The following is a 22,181-nucleotide window of genomic DNA, read 5'->3' as shown; positions in this document are numbered from 1 at the left end:
GAGCACATTCGATATTGTTACTCTTAATACGATTGCTACTATTGCAAGAGAAAAACGATAGAAAAAACGAAATATAGATGCATAGGGAAGATGAATAAATTGAAATTGGGGGATATTTTTAGTATTTATAAAATTGTAATAGTCATTATTTTATAACTAAGGTATTAGTTGATACAAATTATAAATTAAAAAAAAAAAACACAGATTCTTATAATTATACCAAACTTCAAATTAAAGATGATTAATGCATCTGACCCAAAAATATAATGCTGAATACTTGTAATAACGTTCGTAACAATAACATAGTAATTTCTACCCCTTTCCTTTAGTTATTAAGTTAATTTCGTTGATTCCTTTACACCCCTAATTTCATTTGGAAACAATCTTCTGGCTTTCAAAATAAAATAGCCCAGAACACTTGGAAGAGCTTGGCCCAACTAGAGCTTATGGGCCTCGGCCCCATCTTATTTGAAATTAGTCTTCGTTTTGTTAGGGCCACGGACGTCATTGATCCTCCTTAAGGCCCAATTTCTAAAAAAGCCCAATCAAAGCTGCATGCCACATCCACGACGTCCAAGTTTAAAACCCAAAATCCAACACTCAACACCCGGCAGCCGAAATACTCGCCAGGTTTCCCTCCACTTTGATTATCAGCCGTTGATCGACCCATCAGATCGACGGCTGACAGTCGTTGCTTGTTGCCGATTGTCTATTCTCCCGTTGGTTTTAGTTTTTAAGGCGTGGATGTTGTCTGGTTCTGCTCACTAGCTGTTCTCACTACTGTTCTTCGCCTTCCCTGAATCAAAGCAACCTTCAAAATTCTGAAACCCACTTTCCTTCGTGGGTTTCTTTCAACTTCTCAAGCCTCTCTTTTGTATCTTTCTTCAGTCTTTTTCAATGGAAGGTGAATGGGGAGAAACAGCTCGTAATATTCCTTACCAACGCAACCCTCCGCAGTTAAACCCATCGACTCCTCCATCTTCAGCCACGAAGACGATCTTCTTGGCTAATTATACCCATTTCCCTCTCCAGAACACTCCAAAAATTTTACATATCAACGGCGTAGAACTGATCTATATTCCGGCAACTGGCGCGTCTCAGGGCGGTGCAACTTCCGCCAGCATACCACTTGCGCGTCCAGGGCCGAGTACCTTTCCTGATCAAACCAGCTGCTTTGGAGTAATTCCTTATGGAGAAACCCTTCACTTGGGGGGAGTGCGAGCTGTCGGCATGGGATCGCTGGTGCCGGAGCAGGCGCCAGAAAATCCTAGGCCTGCGAAATCAGCACGCCTCCTCAGAGGACAGTGGTCTGAGGAAGAAGATAGGTGCCAGAATACCGCTTTTCTCCTTCCTTTTTGGTCCTCTTGATTTCTCCTCTTCCTTCTTAGTTCTATACGATATTTTCTACTTCTATATATGAAAAGTTCATTGATCGGTACTGAAAAATTTCTCGGCTTTTCGTTTCGATTCTGTTGTGCAGGAGACTTGTTCAGTTGGTTAACATACATGGGGAGAAGAAATGGGCGGAGATAGCTGAGAGCATGGAAGGAAGGGCCGGAAAGCAGTGCCGCGAGAGGTGGCACAACCATTTGCGGCCTCACATCAAGGTTTAATTTTCTCGTCTATTAAGACCTTATCACTTCTTCTAGCGTTTCTTCCCTTTCTTCTTGATTATCTCTTTTGCTTTTACATTTCTGTAAATCGTTTACACAAAACACCCTAGGTCCCCAGACTGATCTCTTCCCAACAATTTCTTTGATCTGCTGAAGGATTGAGGGAGTAGATTTTTCTGTTCATTTCAGTGTATTCTTTAATTTTCATTTTCATCATATATTCAGCAATCAGATCTTTGTTCACGATGCAGTTAGGGTTTCTTTTCTTGTACTTATCTTCTCCCTGTTCACACCGTTCATCTATCCTTCCTTGTTTCATTTCTGCTTTTTCTGTTTGATATATTTTATATTTTTATAATTACACATCCAAGTGTTGCTATTTCCGAACCTGGACAAATGCAAAGCTATCAGGTTTATCTCTCTCTCTCTCTCTCTCTCTCTCTTCCTGTTTACGTGTGCTGAGACATTCCTGCTTATGGAAATCTGTGGTCTTACTTACATCTGTATCCTCTCACATTACATGTAACGTGTGATTTTCTAGCTTGTTGCCGACAAAGCACCACTTAACATTTCCATATATATGAAAAATCTTTCATTTCTGCATTTATTATTATTATTTTTTGAGAATTCTCTCCCGGCCCCCCTTAATTTTGCTTTTTATGCTTTTGTGCTGATCATGTTTGGACTATCTGTGTGATCGATTATCAGAAGGATCCTTGGACTGCTGAGGAAGAGCTCATCCTGGTGGAAGCTCATAAAGCAATGGGCAACAAATGGGTTGAAATCGCAAGATGCATTCCTCGAAGAGCTGAAAACTCAGTAAAAAACCACTGGAACGCGACCAAGAGGAGACTCAGATCAAGACATAGGATAAAGAGGGCATCTCAGCGGGACAGGCCCACCATTTTGGAAACCTACATCAAAGCTTTCATCCTGAAAGACGCCGCCGCCACGGCCACCCCCACCGTCACATCCACCGCCTCCGCTTCTGCCTCCTCCTTCACCTCTTCCTCCTCTGGCGCCGCAGCTGCCACCTTTTCTGGCTCCACCATCACCGGCAACAACTCAATCAAGTTTTCTCTTGGCCTCCCGGATTTCTCCGATCCCGTCATCTACCCTTCCCAAATCATGCACCTGCAGACGCGCGATGAGGAGATGAACTTCATGAAGGACTTGTTTAGCAGCAAGAATGATAACCATCCAGCCATTGCTAACAGACAAACCATGGCAGAAAACCAGCTACTGATCATGAACAACATGGTTGGAGGGTGGGGCTTTTACCCTAGCATTGTTCAAAACCAAGAAGAATGCATCTACATAATTGACCAGCAGGAAGATGCACCTTCAGCTGTTTCTGTGAATTACTTCGCTGATCAAGCTGCTGCTGCTGCTGCAAGGGGGAAAAGGAAGATGTGGGGTTGATAGAGATGGTTCTTTCTTCCCCATTCTACAAGCAAGCGGGGATGAAAATTCTAATTAAGTTAATTGGTTGGTCCTTTTAGCATGTCCTGATGTCTGCAGGTCTTTAATTTCCTTTCTTTCATCAGCATGGGTAGTGATATATGTATGTATAAATGAAGTGGCTTTAATTAAGACCCTTTCTTCAAGTTGTTTGTGAAACATTATGCAGAAACTGAATCTGGTCGTTTATGGTAATTACAATATTGTGTGCTTGCTTTAATAAGTTGCAGATTTTGGGAATCCCTCAAACAAACTAGTAGTGCGTGTTGTTGTTTCTTCATCAGTGCGAATTGTACAATGGGTTTAATTTTCATGTGTTGTTTTGTCTTTGTGATCACTTGCGTTTTTATCTGCCTTCACCCAGGATTTTCTTGTGTTTTCCTCGGGTTTCTTGCTCACTTTCTCAACAGCTTGTGGATTTTCTTATCAAAAATAGATAAAATAAAAGGCTTGTGGGACTCGTGGAGTTAGGTCATTGGTGGAAGGCATGCATGGCGATGCAGTGTGGGTGCCAGATTAAATTAAATGCCTTGAATTCATTCAATATAGATGGAAATGGCTCTTGATTGGCATCTTCATATCCATATTTGATTCTCCTTTTAGTGTTTGTTGAATTTTTTTTATTTAATTTAGTTTACAATTAATTTGTCAACGCATGGCTGCCTAGCTAGTTTCTTTCCTCACTCCTCACCTTCATTAATTCTTTGTTGATCTCTTGTTTAAACTAAAAAAAAAAAAAAATAATCTTTCTTTTCTTACCTTGTTATTTCTATTACAATATTCATTTTGTAAATATCTGTGGATAGCTAGTCAGTTTTCATCTATCTAGCTTGTATACAAAGTAATTATTTATTATTTTTGGGATAGATATAACTTTATTTTACAAAAAATGTGAGGGGAAAAATGTCATCTTTCTTATAGCATGGTTGAAAGGGTCTCTCTTTAAAATTTAAGGTTTTATTTTACAAAAAATGTTCTTTTAACTTTTTTTATTCTTGTTATATATAATTAGAGGAGCGAAGAATAAACATATTTAAATCGAAAGTACGTATCTGCCAAAACTAATTTCTGTTGACACCACCACTACGTACCATCACTAAAAATTAACAAACAGTGTGTAAAAAGCAATTGGATTAAAATAAAAAAACCTAAGACATAACGTGACATGCAATAAAACACAACGGTCAAAAGATTCAAAAACACCTAACCAGCGACACAAACCATTACCAACCAAAACAAAATCATATTAATCAAGGAGACCTCCTTATTTTGAGCCATGGCGTGTCCAAGAAGGCAGGGAACAGTTCTATATATCTTCCATTTTTTTTTTTTTTGAAAAGAGAGGATATATATATATATATACACACACACACACATATACATATACATATAAATTGATTTAATTAACAAGATAAATAGACTACAGGAATACTCTCCTTTCATTGACACCGAAGGCAATGCATAGCCATACAAATAAGATATCAAATTATCAACATAATCGACCATTTTGGGACCTTACTCCAAACCATTAACCAAAGCCACAATCCTTAATAAATCAGATTCACAAACAACATATTTTGCCGTCGATGTTCTCTTACTCAAATTATGGCTAATTTTCTCAAACTAAAGCATACGCCAGATCACTTGATAACGCATTATCAATCACTATTTTTGCTATTAAGAAATCTAGCTAGAGCAGCAGAGCAGGGGGTTTGAGTCTAGGTTTTGCATGAAAATGGTGACCATGATAAGGGAGACGGAGACAGTAAGAGGGCTAAGGGAATGACGGGGCATGAGGGGCTTTGCTGGGACGGTGGGTGCCGCCATATGAATGAAATCCTAATTGGCTAAGCTACCTAGGGGTGAAAGGGAGGGTGATATCAGAAGAAGATGAAGAGTCTAAACCTACCATGAATATTTATACTATTCAATTTACATATACAGATCTCAATAATTGATGACAATTTTACTCAATTCATTAATGTTTTTGTTTTTATTTTTGGATTTTTTTTCCTTTTTCTCTAGAGTCCCTACCCTAAGCTTGTCCTTGTAAATGTCTTCCCTCCATGTGGGGCGGCTTTGCCTTTGCGGGCCTTTGTTAATTTTGAAGAAAAAAAATGAAAAATAAACTTTTAATCTAATATTTTATACAACTACAAAATTTACAGTGAAATTTATTTTTTATTCTTATAAATTGTCATCTCAAGTATGCGATAAAATATATTTTTCTTGTAACTATAATTTAATATATCTCAAAAATTGAGCCTCCGAACTAATTAAGATATCATTTGTACTCTTAAGTGAGTGTCGTGAATATAAAATATGACACTGAATCGTTACTATTACTTTCTTTAACAAGGAATGATTATATATATATATATATTTTAAAAATATTTATTCAATGAAGAAATAAGCATTATTTTTTTTCCTCAGAGTTAATACGTGGTAAATTATAAAAAAAAACTCAGATATCATTTTTTTTTTAATTTTAGATTGAATTTTAATTTTATTAAGTAAAAACTAAATGTATAAATATATTTCTAACAAAAATATAAACTAAATACATATAAAAATTGTACATTATATAAAGTAAAAAATATACCAACTGCACCCCAAATTGATGATTGGGCGCAGCCGATGTATTGTTTTAAATTTATATATAGTTTATCTTTTTATCAAAAATATATTTATCTATATGTCATGTTAGCACCTTTCATTAGGAGGTGGTAGCAAATCTAATTTACCTTCGCATTACCATTAATAGTTTTTCATATACAATACAAGATAGAAGTATGATCTAAAATTGAAATAAAATTAAAGTTAGATGTTATTGTTGATAAATTAAGAAAAAAAACCCAAAAGTGCTAGGAAAATGGCTATATATAATAAAATATTTAAATTTTAAAAATTCGTCTATAATTGCATAATGGGTTATTAATTACCATCCTATTGCATTAATGAATATTGGGTTTGTTTATTAGTTGCGTATATCATTTTTTTCTTTTCTTTTTTTTTTGTCTTTTTTCAGATCTTAAGTTTGTAAAGCCAATGACTAAATACTCCATTTCAATATCTAGTATTACCTAGAAATTAAAAAGACTAAATTGGGCATCTTAAATTTTAGCCATATGACCCCTAGCTTCCCCTACCAAAAAATGGCATATATATTCGCCCAAATTAATAAGTAACATTAATTCTTTCCATGGAAATGAATAGTGTTTCCATGTATGTAATATATAGTAGAATTGAAATTTCACAATTACAAAAATTAAAGTATATTTCATTTTAGAAAATAATTATATAATTGCTTAATTAGGTGAAACCCTCGCCTCCTCGTTAATTAGATGTTATTCGTCCAAAAATGATAACTTGCAGTAATTATGTATAGTGTGATAAACTCAATCTATATATAGTAGATGAGTACTGTGGCTAGCTATTTATTTATTTATGGTCGAGTGAGAATATAACATGTTTTTTTTTTTCATTTTTCTTTTTTACTTCCAATCTAAGGGTTCGTTGAGTTTCCCATCTATGATTAATTCTAAGCCGTTGGATAAAGTGCCAATCAAGGGTTGTGAGAGCTTGCCGCTTGTCCCCTTACAAAGTTTTAATTTGTCTTAATTTTTATAAAGAAAATGAAAATTTTATTTATTAAATGAATTAAAAATTATCTATCAACCTATAAATGAATATAATTAAATTTGTACACCAAAAGATCACGATTTAGCCGCATTATTATTTATTTACTATCCAAATTCCCTCGCAACAATTTATTTTATTTAACAAATTAATGAGAAGAAATTTGGATTGATGGGACTTAATTTATCTAAATTTTTTATTTGCTATTTTTATTTTTGGCTTTTTGCTTTTTCTATTTTCTAGTCTACCTAAATTTTTTCATGCAAGAGAGAGCGCATTGGGTACGGTGACAGGCTGACAGCCACCTTCGGCGAAGAACCAACACCGAATACCCAAGACGATCGTTCCGCATGCTTCGATCGACGAGGTTTCGAACTTTCATTTTCAGCCGTTGATGAGAGTCACATCAACGGGTGCAATTTGTTGCCTCCACTGATTATCATCATCATCATCTCTCTCTCTCTCTCTCTCTCTCTCTCATATTTGTTGCTGCTTGTCTGCTCTGCTCACTATAGCACTGTTCTTGTCCTCCCCCCCCCCCCCCCCCCCCCGCCGCCAGCGTAGCCCTCTCTATCAAAAACCAAAGGAAATTTCTCTGCCTGAAAGCACAGTTCTCGTTCGTCTCAAGCCTCTCTCTCTCTTCAAGCGGCCAAACCGATCCATCTCTCTGCCATGGAAACTCCACAGTCTGCACAGATCAACAACGTAGAATATTTCGCTCCGGTGGAAGTAGCAGCACATGGCGGAGCAGCAAGCAACCCCGCACCTCCGCCGCTCCCGCTTCAGGAAACTTCTAGAGGAAAGAGAGCTAGCGGTGGGAAATCTGGACGTCTGATGATCAAGGGGCCATGGTCTTTGGAAGAAGACAGGTCTCAAATTTTTTTCTAGCCTTTTCTCCTTCTTACTTTTACTCTTCTTTCTCCTTCTTAGTTCCTTGTTATGATCGATCTTTTCTATATTAATTTCTATGAAAAAGTCCATTGATCGATACTGGAAATTTTCTTCGCTTTTCCCTTCCTTTCTGTTATATGAAGGAAACTTGTTGAGTTGGTGAATTTACATGGCGAGGGAAAGTGGGCCGAGATATCAGAGAGCATGATCGGAAGGGCCGGAAAACAGTGCCGTGAGCGGTGGCGCAACAACTTGCGGCCTGGCATCAAGGTACGTGTTTTCCAAATCTTAAACCCAGTTTCTTACGGATCTTCACTTCTTCATCTAGGGTTTCTCTTTTAATTTGATTTTTAAATTTCTGCAAGTTTTTTTTTTTCTTTTCCAGGAAAAGCCGTAGGTCCCCAGCCAGCTGATCTCTTCTCTCAAACGATTTCTTCGAGGATTTAGATATCATCTGCTGGAGGATATTATATTTCCATGTTTTTGAGTTCAATTAGGAAAAGATGTTTGTTCACACCGTTCGTCATCTCTCCTTACTTTTTGTTTCTCTTTTGTTTTTTTGCTACGTAAGATCATGTCATCTCTCCATCCACCACGTGCGTATTTCTGGCTTTTTCACTTTCTGTTTGATTTTTATATTTATAAATGAATGCACATCCCACTTTTGTTGTTTCAGCACCTGGGCATGCAAAGCTTATCCGTTCACTCTACTGTCTTCTTTAGCTTTTTATTTTTATTTTTATTTTTATTTTTTGTGTTCTCCAATTCCTGCTTATGCAAAACTGCGGTCTCTTGCCCACAATGAAAGCACCGATATGTTTGCACAAATAGGCGCACCGCTTGACGTTTCTTTATGGAAAAGACCTTTAATTAATTTTTGGAGAATTCCTGCACCCCCGCCCCCTTGATTTTGTTTTTTATAGCCTGCTACGTTTGTTTGATCTATCTTTTCAGAGGGATCCCTGGACCGAAACGGAAGAGTTGGTCTTAGTGGAAGCACACAGGAGAATCCTCAATAAATGGGCTACAATCGCGATGTGTATTCCCGGTCGAACGGAAAATGGTATCAAGAACCATTGGAATACAACCAAAAAAAGGTTGAAGAAACAGATGAAGAAACCATCACAGCACCACAGGCGCCCCACCATTCTTGAATCCTACATGAAAGCGGTGATTCTGAGAGACGCCGCCACCACTGCCGCCCCCGCCCCAACCATTCCTGCTGGTCGACCCACTGTTTTCGGGGACGGGTCGAACCAGGTTGGTCTTGCCCAGCTGAACTTCTCTGATTCGTCCAGCAATGGCCGCTCTTTCCAAGTCATGAAGCAGACTTATTTTGGAGCAGCACCCACTAATTCAGCTTCTGTGAATTACTTCGCTGGTCAAGCTTCTTCAAGTTGGAATGAGTATGGGAATTTGATGGGCACAGTTTTTCCATCTCTCTGTCCCTGGGCTGGGAATTAGTTTGTCCTAGCAAGCACATGTCCTGATCCCCTTTTTTTCCTTTCTTCGATCTGCAAAAGGGATGTAAATGGAGTGGCTTGAACATCTTTTTCTATCTTTGTTTTGCTAGATGAAGACCTTTTAATTTCCTGTTTTACCAATAATATGCAGAAACTGAATTTGGTCACTTATGGTAATATCCTTTGTTTGTTTTAGAAAGTGGTAGATTTCGAAATTGTATGTTGCTCTTGATGAATCCCATTAGTACAATATGGGTTTTTCAGTGTGTACGTCTCTTTGTTTCTTTTGTCCTTGTCACTTGTGTTTTCATCTGCTTTCACCGAGGATTTTCTTTCGTTTTCCTCAGTTTTCTTCCCACTTTCTCAACAGCCTGTGGAGTTTTCTTTGACATGAGTGGTCTTTGGCAGACGACTGGAAACGCAGGGCATGCGTGGTGATGCAGTTTGGCTAACAGATTATTAAATTAATATTAGATGCCTTAAATTCATTCAATTGTCAGATACATAGATGGACATGCTAGCTAGTCGTTCATTGAATTTGAGTGGCATCGTAATCCATATAATTTTGTTCTCCTTTTAGTGCTTGATGAATTTTTTACTTGATTTGGTTGACAATATGTCATGCATGGCAGCCTCGTAGGTTATTTTGGGCTCACCTTCATTCTTTATTGATCTTGTTTAAACCCCCAACCAACCCACAGCAAATTGAGTTAAAGAAAAAACATTTTTTTCTTTTTTTAATTATATTTGCTTGAAAGAGGACATGAACGACTTAAGGCTACCCATTAAAGGGAGAGGGAGATGCACTGAGGAAAAACTTATGTAATGATTGCTCTAGAGATCCTACAAGCTTCAAGGAAAATATACCTAAACCTATACTAAAATATTATTAGAAACAAGGAATAACAGTCAAGAAAAAAATTCCCAGAAAAATCACTGCCAAGGCTATACACAAAAGATCAAGAACAAACATTAAGCAAGATCAAGCTTTAACAAGCCCAAACTACTCCTATCATAAAAAAACTTTAGATCAAAGCATCACAAATCGAACCAAATAGAGAACCTAAAGCATACTTGTTGGGGTTTTCAAAAGGCCTTCATCTCCATGGTTGGCTTGAATTAGATGGACTTTCTCATAAACCGTTTTTAGATCCCATAGATAGTGCCATAAAAGAAGCATCAGGCTAAGCTTTGGGGCAATCAGCGTCTGCGACTCCAATAGCAATTAGCGATGGAGTGATTAGAGAGAGGTGGTGTCAAAGCTATAAATGGGAAAGGGGGCAATAAAGGTTAAGGAGGTTTCAAGGAAGGCGGTAAGAGTAAATGGGGGGAACACATACTAGAGTATTGGGATTAGGTGTGGAGAGGGAGGTAGACATATGGTATGATAGTGGTAGTGGTAGCAAATTTAAAGGGGGAAGAGTGAGGAAAAGAAGACGGTGAAGACGAAGAAGAGAGGATGGGAAGTAAACAAGAGCTGACCTAATCAATTAACAAAAAACGATTTTAGTGGTGAGTGCTTTAAACCCTAGGTGCTCCTAGAGAGAAGCGGTTTATCACTTCTTTGTTATTATTTTTGTTACATTAAGTTTAAAGAAATGGGTAGCCAATTGGGTGGTGTTGACAACGTGACGATTAGGCAAGTAGCAGACAACGTGATTTTTGTTATCGTAGTATAATGACAATGAGAGCAATGGCAACAAATATCAAGCAACGACAAACAATTAATTTTATAGAAGTTGATAGTGAATCAAGTGGTGATATTGATAACGACTTTTATAGAAATGGGTAGTCGGCAAACAACGTGATTTTTTGTCATGAAAACACGAAGAAAACAATGGGATCGAGTAACGACGTCAACAAATATAAAGTAATGGTACAACATCATAATTTTAGATAACGAACACCACCACATATAAAAAGGGTTTTTTTTTAATCAAAAATAGAAGGAGTTTCACGTCAGAAGAAGAAGAAGAGGAAAATGGTAGATTTATAATTTTATATCCTACAATTTAAATCATTATTTTCATAATACAAAATTTTCAAGAGGAGTTGTGTCTTTTAAACATATGGTGTGTTAAAGCATCAATATTACGTGTCTTAACCTTCCCACCTTTCATCATTAATATATTAAAAGGGTTGAAATTTATTATTTATGTATAGGGTGTGGGCCAGATACAAATTTTTTGGGTTGGTGATTTTATACACCCAAAACTATATATTGCTAACACAACAAATTTAAGTAAAAATATGTCTATATTTGAAATATTATCTACAATTCTATTTTGTTTAAAAATATTTGATTTTTTTGTTTACATTTGTTGTGTAAGTAACAATTTTGGATGTGTAAATATATCACCACCCAATTATTGTGTTCCCACTAGCTCATAAATCAAACGTGTTTAATTAATTAATAACAAACACATGTAAACTTGGTCATGAGTATAAAATTATTAGATTATATTTACATATAAAGATAAAAAATTATAAGGCATTTGCTGAGAGCTTCTCTCTTTCTAGGGTTTTAGCGGGGAGGGTGATTAGTGGTTAATTTTGTAAAAATTTTGTTATAATTATACCCTTCTTTTGATCTTAAAAATGGTTTAAATTAGATATTAATATATATTTTATGGTTATATGCAAGTTTAAATTGAAAAATGAATGAAATGAAATTTTAAAGTAAAATTTAATAATAATAATAATAATATATAAAATTATATATAATACATATACATCATTATATGCATGCATGTAATATATATATATATAATATAATCTAATATATATATGTGCCATGTGTAATACATATATATAATATATAATTTATTAATAACATTAAATTATTATTATTATTATTTTTTTTTTATTTATTTATTTTTTTTTTAGGCATGAAGAATTCAAGCCCATGAAGACTTAAAGTCCATGAAGAATTCAAATCCATGAAGAAATCAAACCCATGAAGAAATCAAGCCCATGAAAAATTAAAGTCCATGAAGAATTCAAATCCATGAAGAAATCAAGTCCATGAAGAAATCAAGTCCATGAAGAATTCAAGCCCATGAAGAATTAAGGCCCAATTTGAACAACCCATGGAAAATATTATTTTGAGAAGGCCCAAGGATTATTTTTAATCCTAATGAAGATTAAAAACCAATTTATAGAAATCTATTTTTATTTTTTATGTGAGAGCTTTATTAGGTGTGTTTTTTAGCTAAAATCTATTTAACTATTAGGTGGATGTTATAGCTAAAATCCATTTAACTTTATGAGTGCTTTATTAGGTATGTATTTTAGCTAAAATCCATTTAATATTAGGTGTGTATTATAGCTAAAATCCATTTAACTTTAAGTGTATGAGTGCCCATTAGATATAATTATGTCTAATTGAATAATTGAAATTGTGTGGTTTGTATTGCATCTTGTGGCCTATAAATAGCTCACTTGATTGCATTTGTAAGTGTGATTATTATTCTTGAATAAAAGTTTAGTTGTTTCCTTATAATTCTCTCTTTGAGAATTGTTCTTGTTCTTTCTCATTTTCTTTAGTACTTTCTCTTATAATATTACTTTTTTCTTTCTTCTTTTAAATTCTTATGTCATTTATTATTACTTTATTATTCACCGCCTAAATGGCCGGTTAATTTGTGCCTTTAAATTTCTGCAATTTTAATTCTTGTCATTTAATTATTCACCGCCTAAATGGCCGGTTAATTTGTGCTTTTAAATTTCTGCAATTTTAATTCTTGTCATTTAATTATTCACCGCCTAAATGGCCGGTTAGTTTATGCCTTTAAATTTCTTGTCATTTAAATTCTATTATTTAAATTACGTCATTTAAATTTATGTCAATTAACTTTCAAATAAAAATGAGTAGCTAAATCTAATCTTGGGTTAAGGCAAGGACAGTGTCCAACGCCAATGATTCCCAAAGAAAGCTGCGCTTTAAATAAGTAACATTAATTTAAATTTCAGTATGAGTGTGTATTAATTATTAAAAAATCACTAGGTTTGGATTGGAGCGTAAGCCTAACTTAGAGCTTTCATGCCATGTATGAGAGTTACTAGAACTGGAAACGCTATCATACCCAAATCCGGATGATTAATTTAGTTGTTTTGTGTATTAATTGCAATTGGATTTATGGTGGTTGCTTAAATTAGAATCCCGCATATCATGTATGGGGATTGCTTAACCTAGAACTATCATCATCTCTAATTGCATTTAATAACAAACCCTCATATCTGAAATTAAATTAATGTTGCTAATCTTTTATGCTAAAATTTGGGAATCAACGGGTTGGTACTGAAATTGTCTTAACTCAAGCACTATCCAAATTCATATTTTTACGTTTAATGTTTATTTTAATTTTTGCCTTACTTTATTTTCTAGTATCTGTTGTCTAAAAACAAAACCATAAAAAATCTTATTGTCAATTTGTCCAAATGCGTGTGCGTGTGTGTGACATTCTTTTTCTTTTGCCATAAATAAATCTCTCAGTGGACGACCTGGATTCATCCAGAAAATATAAATATAAATTTGGACTACAACTGCACTCGTACACTGGCGAGTATAAACCTCTCACTAAAATAAAAAAAAATATAAAAGTTTTATTATGATTTGTAGATGTCAATGAAGCCTTGGAGGAAGAAAAAGACCAAAATGATGTAAGAAAAGAAGAAACCTGGGAGAAAGAAGAGGATAAAATCCGAGAGCTAAAATGTGAAGATGTCATAAGTTTATCCACATTTAAGCCTAAAATTCTATCTTTTAGGCTAGTCGATATTATTGGGGATCAAATTAAACTAAACATGTGTAAGGTGTTTGTGCAAATTAATGTGTCGTACTCTGATGTAATAAAACCAACACCGCCGGATGATATATTTTCAAAATATGTATGTGCATTCATGAGAAAAATCAATTTACATAATTTTGAAAATAACTTTAAAAGTGGTGTAGTGAATGAGAGATATTATACGATTAGGTGGGCAACCACTCATTTGATCCTTAACTGGAAGAAAAAAAAAAAAAAAACTCTAAAAAAATAATAAAATAAAAATATATAATAAAATAATTTTTTATATATATATATACATATAAGTTGTTCCTTTTCTGCATTACTTAACTAGTGTTTCTCTATGTGCAGTCTAAATAAAATTTCTCCATACGAGTTTATGTATTGAAGACCGCCAGGTATGCCTATCTTCTATCCTTTTATTGCCAATTGAGGACAATACGCAATTTAAGTTGGGGGGTAAGGTGTCTACAAAATTTTACCTAAAAAAAAAAATTAAAACAAAATTAATTAAAAAAAAAAAAATTGAATTGAGAGAGACAGAATTGACGCTGGTGGTAGCCATCTTTTCTTGGGCAGTGCAATCACACTGCCCTATAAAGAAAGAAGGCACACTGCCAAATGTTGAAAACAGAGGCGCCGAGCGTTGAAAAAAAAAAAAGGCACACTGCCAAATGTTGAAAAATGAGACGCTAAACGACATCAAGTCTGACGGTGCAATTATGGCATGCCTCGAGTCGAGTGTAGAATAGTGATGCCCATTGCTCTATAAGAGACTCCATATCTGTATGAGGCAAGTCACCCCTCTTGAGCTCAATCTTCTCTCCTTTGTGTTATTCTCCGATCAGGTACTCTCATCCCTTTTGTAAAGTTTATAGTTCTTTACTTTCTTCTTAGTATAATTTTTTTTTTTTTTTTTTTAAAAAAATGGATCTTTATCTCTCAAAAATTCACAAGTACTATCCATCTCTCCCGCAGAATGATTTGAAAAAAATTTATGTTGCTAGGTGTGAAAGACTTAGGTTGTTGATGCTTAATAACATCCCTGAAGATATTCGTTGGCTGATCGAAGCAAAAGTTCGATTAGCTGGTGAAACTTCACCTAGTTTTAAGCATTTTCCAGGCTTAGGGAAGAGTAGTTTTGCGAAGAAAAGAAGAGCGAAAAGAGTGAATGGTTGTTACAAATGTGCTCGATGGACCTGTAACACACGATGCAAATCTGTGGGGTTTACGTCCATAAATCGAGAAGATAAAATTAGTTTCATAAAGGATGGACTGAGTAAGGAGTCTCTGGATGATATCCGATTGACTCTTGAGACGCATCCATGTGGAATAGTGCAAAGAGAACTTCTTGCTTTATGGACCCAGTTCAGAAGTGACCACCAACGCTATAGTCTTGGGAATCTGACTAAAAACGACCATGTTTGCCAATCTATAAGAAAATTGGATGGGAAGCTTATCCCCGCTTCATAGAAAGTGTTTAAGCCGTTTCTGGACGTAAAACCAGAGGAAGATGTGAGCCACAATCACAACTACTTATACATACGCATGATTTTTGTTTGTATTTATTTCTTGTTGAATTGTTGTATAGCTACTTTTGATAGCCAAACTTCTTTTCAGGACATACAAAAGGAACAAACATGGAAGGCCAGTTAGTTCGTCGAATCAATACCATATGTGTACTTTGTGGCTCTCAACTTGGGAGCGATATTTGTTACGCACTTGCAGCGAGCGAACTTGGTAAAAAATTAGGAGAGAAAAAAATTAATTTGGTATATGGGGGGGGGAGTCGTGGATTGAATGGTTATGTTTCACAAGCTGTACATCTTGGAAATTCATCTGTGGTAGGTGTAATGCCAATCCCTTTAGCTGAACCACATATTTCCGGGATTACACGCGGTCAACTTATAGAAACGACTTCTATGTCTGAGCGCATGGCTTGTAAGATTTATCAGTCAGATGCCTTCATTGCTTTACCAGGAGGTTTTGGAACACTTGAAGAAATCTTTTGTATAATCTCCTGGGCCAAGAGTAATCTCCATACCAAACCCATTGGACTTTTAAATGTTAACCATTTTTTCGATGGGTTACTCTCTTTTCTTGATCAGGCTGTGGACCAACAGTTCATTTCTCGTTCAGCAAGAAAGATTCTCATTTCTGCATCCACCATTGATAAGCTGCTAGAGAAATTACATGCTTATGTTCCACAGTACGATCCTCATGAGCCTCGGATAGACTGGTCTAAGGCAATTAGTAACAAGCGCCAAAGGGGTCCGATTAATTTAGATTTATCACTGTGAGAAATGCTCTTTATTAAGATGGCTGAGTAAGGAGTACTTTTTGTACTCTTGAGACGCATCTAGTTATTGTACACCTTGCAGGATTTTTCTTGGTTGTGTTCTTTAAAAAAAAAAAAACAAAAAAAAAAAAAAAAAAAAACAAAAAAACAAAACTGTGGAATGTTGTTAGCAAAGTCTATGATAAGGTGGCTGAGTAAGGAGTACTTTTTGTACTCTTGAGACGCATTTTGCTTATCTTATGACTTGCATGAAATTTTTATTTTGATGTGAAAATATAAATATATATATATATATATGGTGTGTTCATTTGTTGTTTAAGTTTTAGCAGTTCACAGCAAATCTATGGACTTGTGGAGTTACAGGTATTCCTAACAACCCTGATTTATTACTGCAATTCAAGTTGGGGGGTGTAAGGTCTAGTCATGAATTATTTGGTTCATATTTAACTGTGAGTTTGCTATTGCTAGTTTGTTGTCTTGTGGGAATTGATTATCTTTATCTGCTCTTATAAAAAAAAAAAAAAAATTGTGTTTTAAATAATGCTATTCCTAAAGCTTTAAAGTTATGCACTGATAGCCGGTTAAGTTTGCAATACGAAACATGGATGCATTGATTTCTTATTTGAAAACGTTTATGCATGAGAATAAGTAATTTGCATTCATCGGGGATTCAAAATTTAAAAATTGGTTATCGGTCATAAAGTCAAAGGTAACAGTAATTAGCTGATTAGTACATTGTATGATCCCTCAACAGAAGTGGAGACTATTACCCAAGTAAGTGTTTGAGCCTAATAACCATTAATTCTGAGTGAAATAACACTTACTCTAAATATGCTCTCTTGTTTATCTTATCTTTTCAATGGCTTCAAAATATCAATTCGCTTTGAATGTCTAGTATGATAGCGGATGAATTTGACTGGTTTCAAACTTTGACTTAGATGACTGAGAACCATGATAGGGGGATCAATTTCTTTCAGTTTGAGCCTATTAAACCTTTTTCTTTCTTTAAATTAACCTCCCTTGCTATCCCATTCGAGCCATTTGTAGTACAATTTCTTTCGTTACTCTCGGTTAACCCATAACCATATGAATTTTATCCAATCTGGTGTGATTTTGGGAATTAATCTGTCTTTCTATTTTCATATTTAAAGAGAAAAAAAAAAAAGAGAAAAAAAAAGAAGAAAAAGAAAAAAAAAAAAAAAAAAGGGCAAATTCTCTTAGCTATTCAGCATAACTGTTTCAAAATAAATGCTAAAAAAAAAAAAAAAAAAAAAAAAAAATCCCGACACACCCTTTGCACACTCTACATTTTCTTTGACAACTCGTATTAACCTTATAGCCCCATTACAACCAGTCTGGTCCCTGTTGATGCTATAAATCATGTGATCTCAGAATTCGAGTTTGGAGTAGGGAATCATGTTTAAATTCAAAAGTTACTCGTCTAGAGCATTATTCCAATCATGAAGCTATGTCAATTTCCCTGTTCTTTCATGAAAATACGTTCCTTGTATTTGGGATGGCACCGAGTTTTGAACTTGTTCTGCATTTACTCTTATAACGGTGCACCCCCTTGTGTGTACACCTGAGGAATCCTTTTTATTGGAGAGAAAATCCATAGTAAGATTTGAAGTCAAAACTTTGAGGGAGTAAGTCTGTGTGTTGGTTATCCTAATTTCCATTCCTGAGATTATATGACCTTTAACCAAAAATCTGATTTAGAATGCTAAATTATTTATTCAATTTTATGCATTTCGGTTTCGAATTTAAAATTTTTACATTCATACAGTTATTAAAGCTTGGCATGTGTATAATCTGATTGCTAAGGGACTAGCAATGTTTAAGTTGGGGGGTATGATTAGTGGTTAATTTTGTAAAAATTTTGTTATAATTATACCCTTCTTTTGATCTTAAAAATGGTTTAAATTAGATATTAATATATATTTTATGGTTATATGCAAGTTTAAATTGAAAAATGAATGAAATGAAATTTTAAAATAAAATTTAATAATAATAATAATAATATATAAAATTATATATAATACATATACATCATTATATGCATGCATGTAATATATATATATATAATATAATCTAATATATATATGTGCCATGTGTAATACATATATATAATATATAATTTATTAATAACATTAAATTATTATTATTATTATTTTTTTTTTATTTATTTATTTTTTTTTTAGGCATGAAGAATTCAAGCCCATGAAGACTTAAAGTCCATGAAGAATTCAAATCCATGAAGAAATCAAACCCATGAAGAAATCAAGCCCATGAAAAATTAAAGTCCATGAAGAATTCAAATCCATGAAGAAATCAAATCCATGAAGAAATCAAGTCCATGAAGAATTCAAGCCCATGAAGAATTAAGGCCCAATTTGAACAACCCATGGAAAATATTATTTTGAGAAGGCCCAAGGATTATTTTTAATCCTAATGAAGATTAAAAACCAATTTATAGAAATCTATTTTTATTTTTTATGTGAGAGCTTTATTAGGTGTGTTTTTTAGCTAAAATCTATTTAACTATTAGGTGGATGTTATAGCTAAAATCCATTTAACTTTATGAGTGCTTTATTAGGTATGTATTTTAGCTAAAATCCATTTAATATTAGGTGTGTATTATAGCTAAAATCCATTTAACTTTAAGTGTATGAGTGCCCATTAGATATAATTATGTCTAATTGAATAATTGAAATTGTGTGGTTTGTATTGCATCTTGTGGCCTATAAATAGCTCACTTGATTGCATTTGTAAGTGTGATTATTATTCTTGAATAAAAGTTTAGTTGTTTCCTTATAATTCTCTCTTTGAGAATTGTTCTTGTTCTTTCTCATTTTCTTTAGTACTTTCTCTTATAATCTTACTTTTTTCTTTCTTCTTTTAAATTCTTATGTCATTTATTATTACTTTATTATTCACCGCCTAAATGGCCGGTTAATTTGTGCCTTTAAATTTCTGTAATTTTAATTCTTGTCATTTAATTATTCACCGCCTAAATGGCCGGTTAATTTGTGCTTTTAAATTTCTGCAATTTTAATTCTTGTCATTTAATTATTCACCGCCTAAATGGCCGGTTAGTTTATGCCTTTAAATTTCTTGTCATTTAAATTCTATTATTTAAATTACGTCATTTAAATTTATGTCAATTAACTTTCAAATAAAAATGAGTAGCTAAATCTAATCTTGGGTTAAGGCAAGGACAGTGTCCAACGCCAATGATTCCCAAAGAAAGCTGCGCTTTAAATAAGTAACATTAATTTAAATTTCAGTATGAGTGTGTATTAATTATTAAAAAATCACTAGGTTTGGATTGGAGCGTAAGCCTAACTTAGAGCTTTCATGCCATGTATGAGAGTTACTAGAACTGGAAACGCTATCATACCCAAATCCGGATGATTAATTTAGTTGTTTTGTGTATTAATTGCAATTGGATTTATGGTGGTTGCTTAAATTAGAATCCCGCATATCATGTATGGGGATTGCTTAACCTAGAACTATCATCATCTCTAATTGCATTTAATAACAAACCCTCATATCTGAAATTAAATTAATGTTGCTAATCTTTTATGCTAAAATTTGGGAATCAACGGGTTGGTACTGAAATTGTCTTAACTCAAGCACTATCCAAATTCATATTTTTACGTTTAATGTTTATTTTAATTTTTGCCTTACTTTATTTTCTAGTATCTGTTGTCTAAAAACAAAACCATAAAAAATCTTATTGTCAATTTGTCCAAATGCGTGTGCGTGTGTGTGACATTCTTTTTCTTTTGCCATAAATAAATCTCTCAGTGGACGACCTGGATTCATCCAGAAAATATAAATATAAATTTGGACTACAACTGCACTCGTACACTGGCGAGTATAAACCTCTCACTAAAATAAAAAAAAATATAAAAGTTTTATTATGATTTGTTTTTATTGTGTTTTAATTGCAGGGTGAGAGTGCAGTCAGAGGGTAGTGTTGTCATGGCCATGTTCGACCTCATCCATCAATGCTGGTTTCCAGTTGATTTCACCATCGATCAACGATCTCTAGTCAATCTTGCTGGTGTGAGCAACTAATAGTTGGTTTTCGGTGACAGTTGGCCTTGCTCCTAATTAATCACTTTCCCCTCTTTCTTTATCCATTCATAGGCGCCCTATTTTCTAAAGTTATTGTTTTTGCCCTGCTTGATCATTGATTAATTGTTTACCATTCATGCCGCCTGGTTATATATGCTTTCGCCCATGTCTTTTTCCCTCTCATCGTTATGCTTCGTTCCATTTGGAATCCCTATTTTCTAGTTCTGGGTTGCTCTTTCAAGTTTTGCTTCTTAATTAGTTCTAGTGGCTAAGATAAAGATAGGGAGTTGGGAAAAGAGGAGATGAAGGTCTCAATGGCCAGAAGGGACTGGTGATAGAGAGATTTTTGAAGTGAGTTAACATTGACATTGGTTTTGGGGGGTGGCTTTGATTCGGTGCATTAAGAAAAGAAAAATGTGGGGGCGTACGTCTGTAATACCCCAATTTCCAAGCATATTAATTATAACTTGGCGAATTTGAAAATTTTCAATTATTACATTTTGATCTCAAATTTTATTTTTTACCCATTGACACAACCTCCTCAATAAAACAAAATTGAGGCAAATAATCAAAACCTAAGACGAAGCGTAGTCTAGATCGAATTGAAAACGAATACAAATATATGAAATATATATGGAATTTGACAATATTCATAACTTATTCATCAGCCAATTATCTTCTTAATTTTCTTGAAACTCTTGACTGTCTACACTTTTTTATAATCAAAATTAATTAATTGTCCAAACCACCAATTCTTTCAATCTTTTCCCTTTTTTCCCTTCCCCTTCATCCTTAGCTCCGATCTTGGGGTTCGGTGCCGGCAGTGGCAATGTGGCGGAGTAAGTTGTGCAACTTCAGAATTTTCAAAAAAATATGCTTTAACCCCTCTATTTTTTATCTCTTGCATTCCTGCCCTTATCTCACAGCCTCAGCCTCAGCTTGTTAGAAATCTCACTAAGATCCCTCATAACCCAAAATCTTTCTTACACCTCTAATAAATTTCATCAACACCCCCAAAACTTCTAAATAATTTCACTACTTAGGCCCCAAAACTTTTGAGAAACTATACTTTCACCCAACAAACCCTTGGAATGCTTTCCATGACTTGTAAGAATACAAAAATATCCCTTGGTTTTATACCTTGGCTTTTACTAATTCATTGAAAATATTCTAATTTTTTTAAATATATATATTGCAGCAGCGATGCTTTCTAGTCTAATATTAAAGCCAAGAGAGAGAGGGGTACAAGAGGACATGGGTTAGTGGCATTCGGTCGATGGCAACGACAACAGTAACTCACCTTAATTTGTTGTATAATATGCTGTCGGTAAGGTTTTATTATCTTGTTATGGAGGTTTTCGTGGGCTCTTTGGATCGAATGTTTGGGTTGAGCTACTGATGGGTTTTGCTTGGTCTTTGTATATATGTTGGGTTTTCCTTTATTTTTGTTAGGTTTATAATATTGTGGAGTGGATTGTTGTTTCATATACTCATACGTGAGCGTTTGGCCCAAGGCCTTAATATATATATATATATAAATTAAGATCTCAAGTATTCACATTTCTTCTTCATTTGTCATTTAGTTTTCTGTTTTTATTTTGAGACTTTTAATATAGGGGTGAGGAGAAGTTCGGATAAATCAAACTAATAATTGAATCAAATTGATAAAATTTGATCGATTCGATTTGATTTTTCACAAAAAACGGTTCGGTTCTAATGATGCAGTAGCTGAGCACCTTCGTTTGCATCAACCTGAGTATCTGCGATGGGGATGGAGACTTGTTCCCCCGGTCTTACTCCGACGCTCAAGTCAGATTACTAGATCAAAAACAAGCTTAAGATATGTAATTCCAAACTTTTGAATAAATAAAGAGTTCAATCCCCTTACTCGTCATTCGTCCTTCTTCTTTATATCCTTGTTAAGGTAAGGATTATTTTCAAA

General features: G+C 34.4%; 1 protein-coding gene across 1 annotated transcript; it reads left to right on the top strand.

Moving 5' to 3' along the window:
• Positions 1-7,385: 7,385 nt before the first annotated feature.
• Positions 7,386-9,068, top strand: LOC127788180 (transcription factor MYB119-like). The gene is made up of 3 exons (XM_052316313.1): positions 7,386-7,582; positions 7,748-7,874; positions 8,559-9,068. The coding sequence occupies exons 1-3, from the start codon at positions 7,386-7,388 to the stop codon at positions 9,066-9,068; spliced, it is 834 nt and encodes a 277-aa protein (XP_052172273.1).
• The last annotated feature ends 13,113 nt before the right edge of the window (positions 9,069-22,181 follow it).

This window comes from Diospyros lotus, chromosome 1 (assembly GCF_014633365.1).
Source record: "Diospyros lotus cultivar Yz01 chromosome 1, ASM1463336v1, whole genome shotgun sequence".
NCBI lineage: Eukaryota > Viridiplantae > Streptophyta > Magnoliopsida > Ericales > Ebenaceae > Diospyros > Diospyros lotus.
Note: the sequence above shows the minus strand (reverse complement) of the source record. Positions and strands in the feature narration are given on the sequence as shown.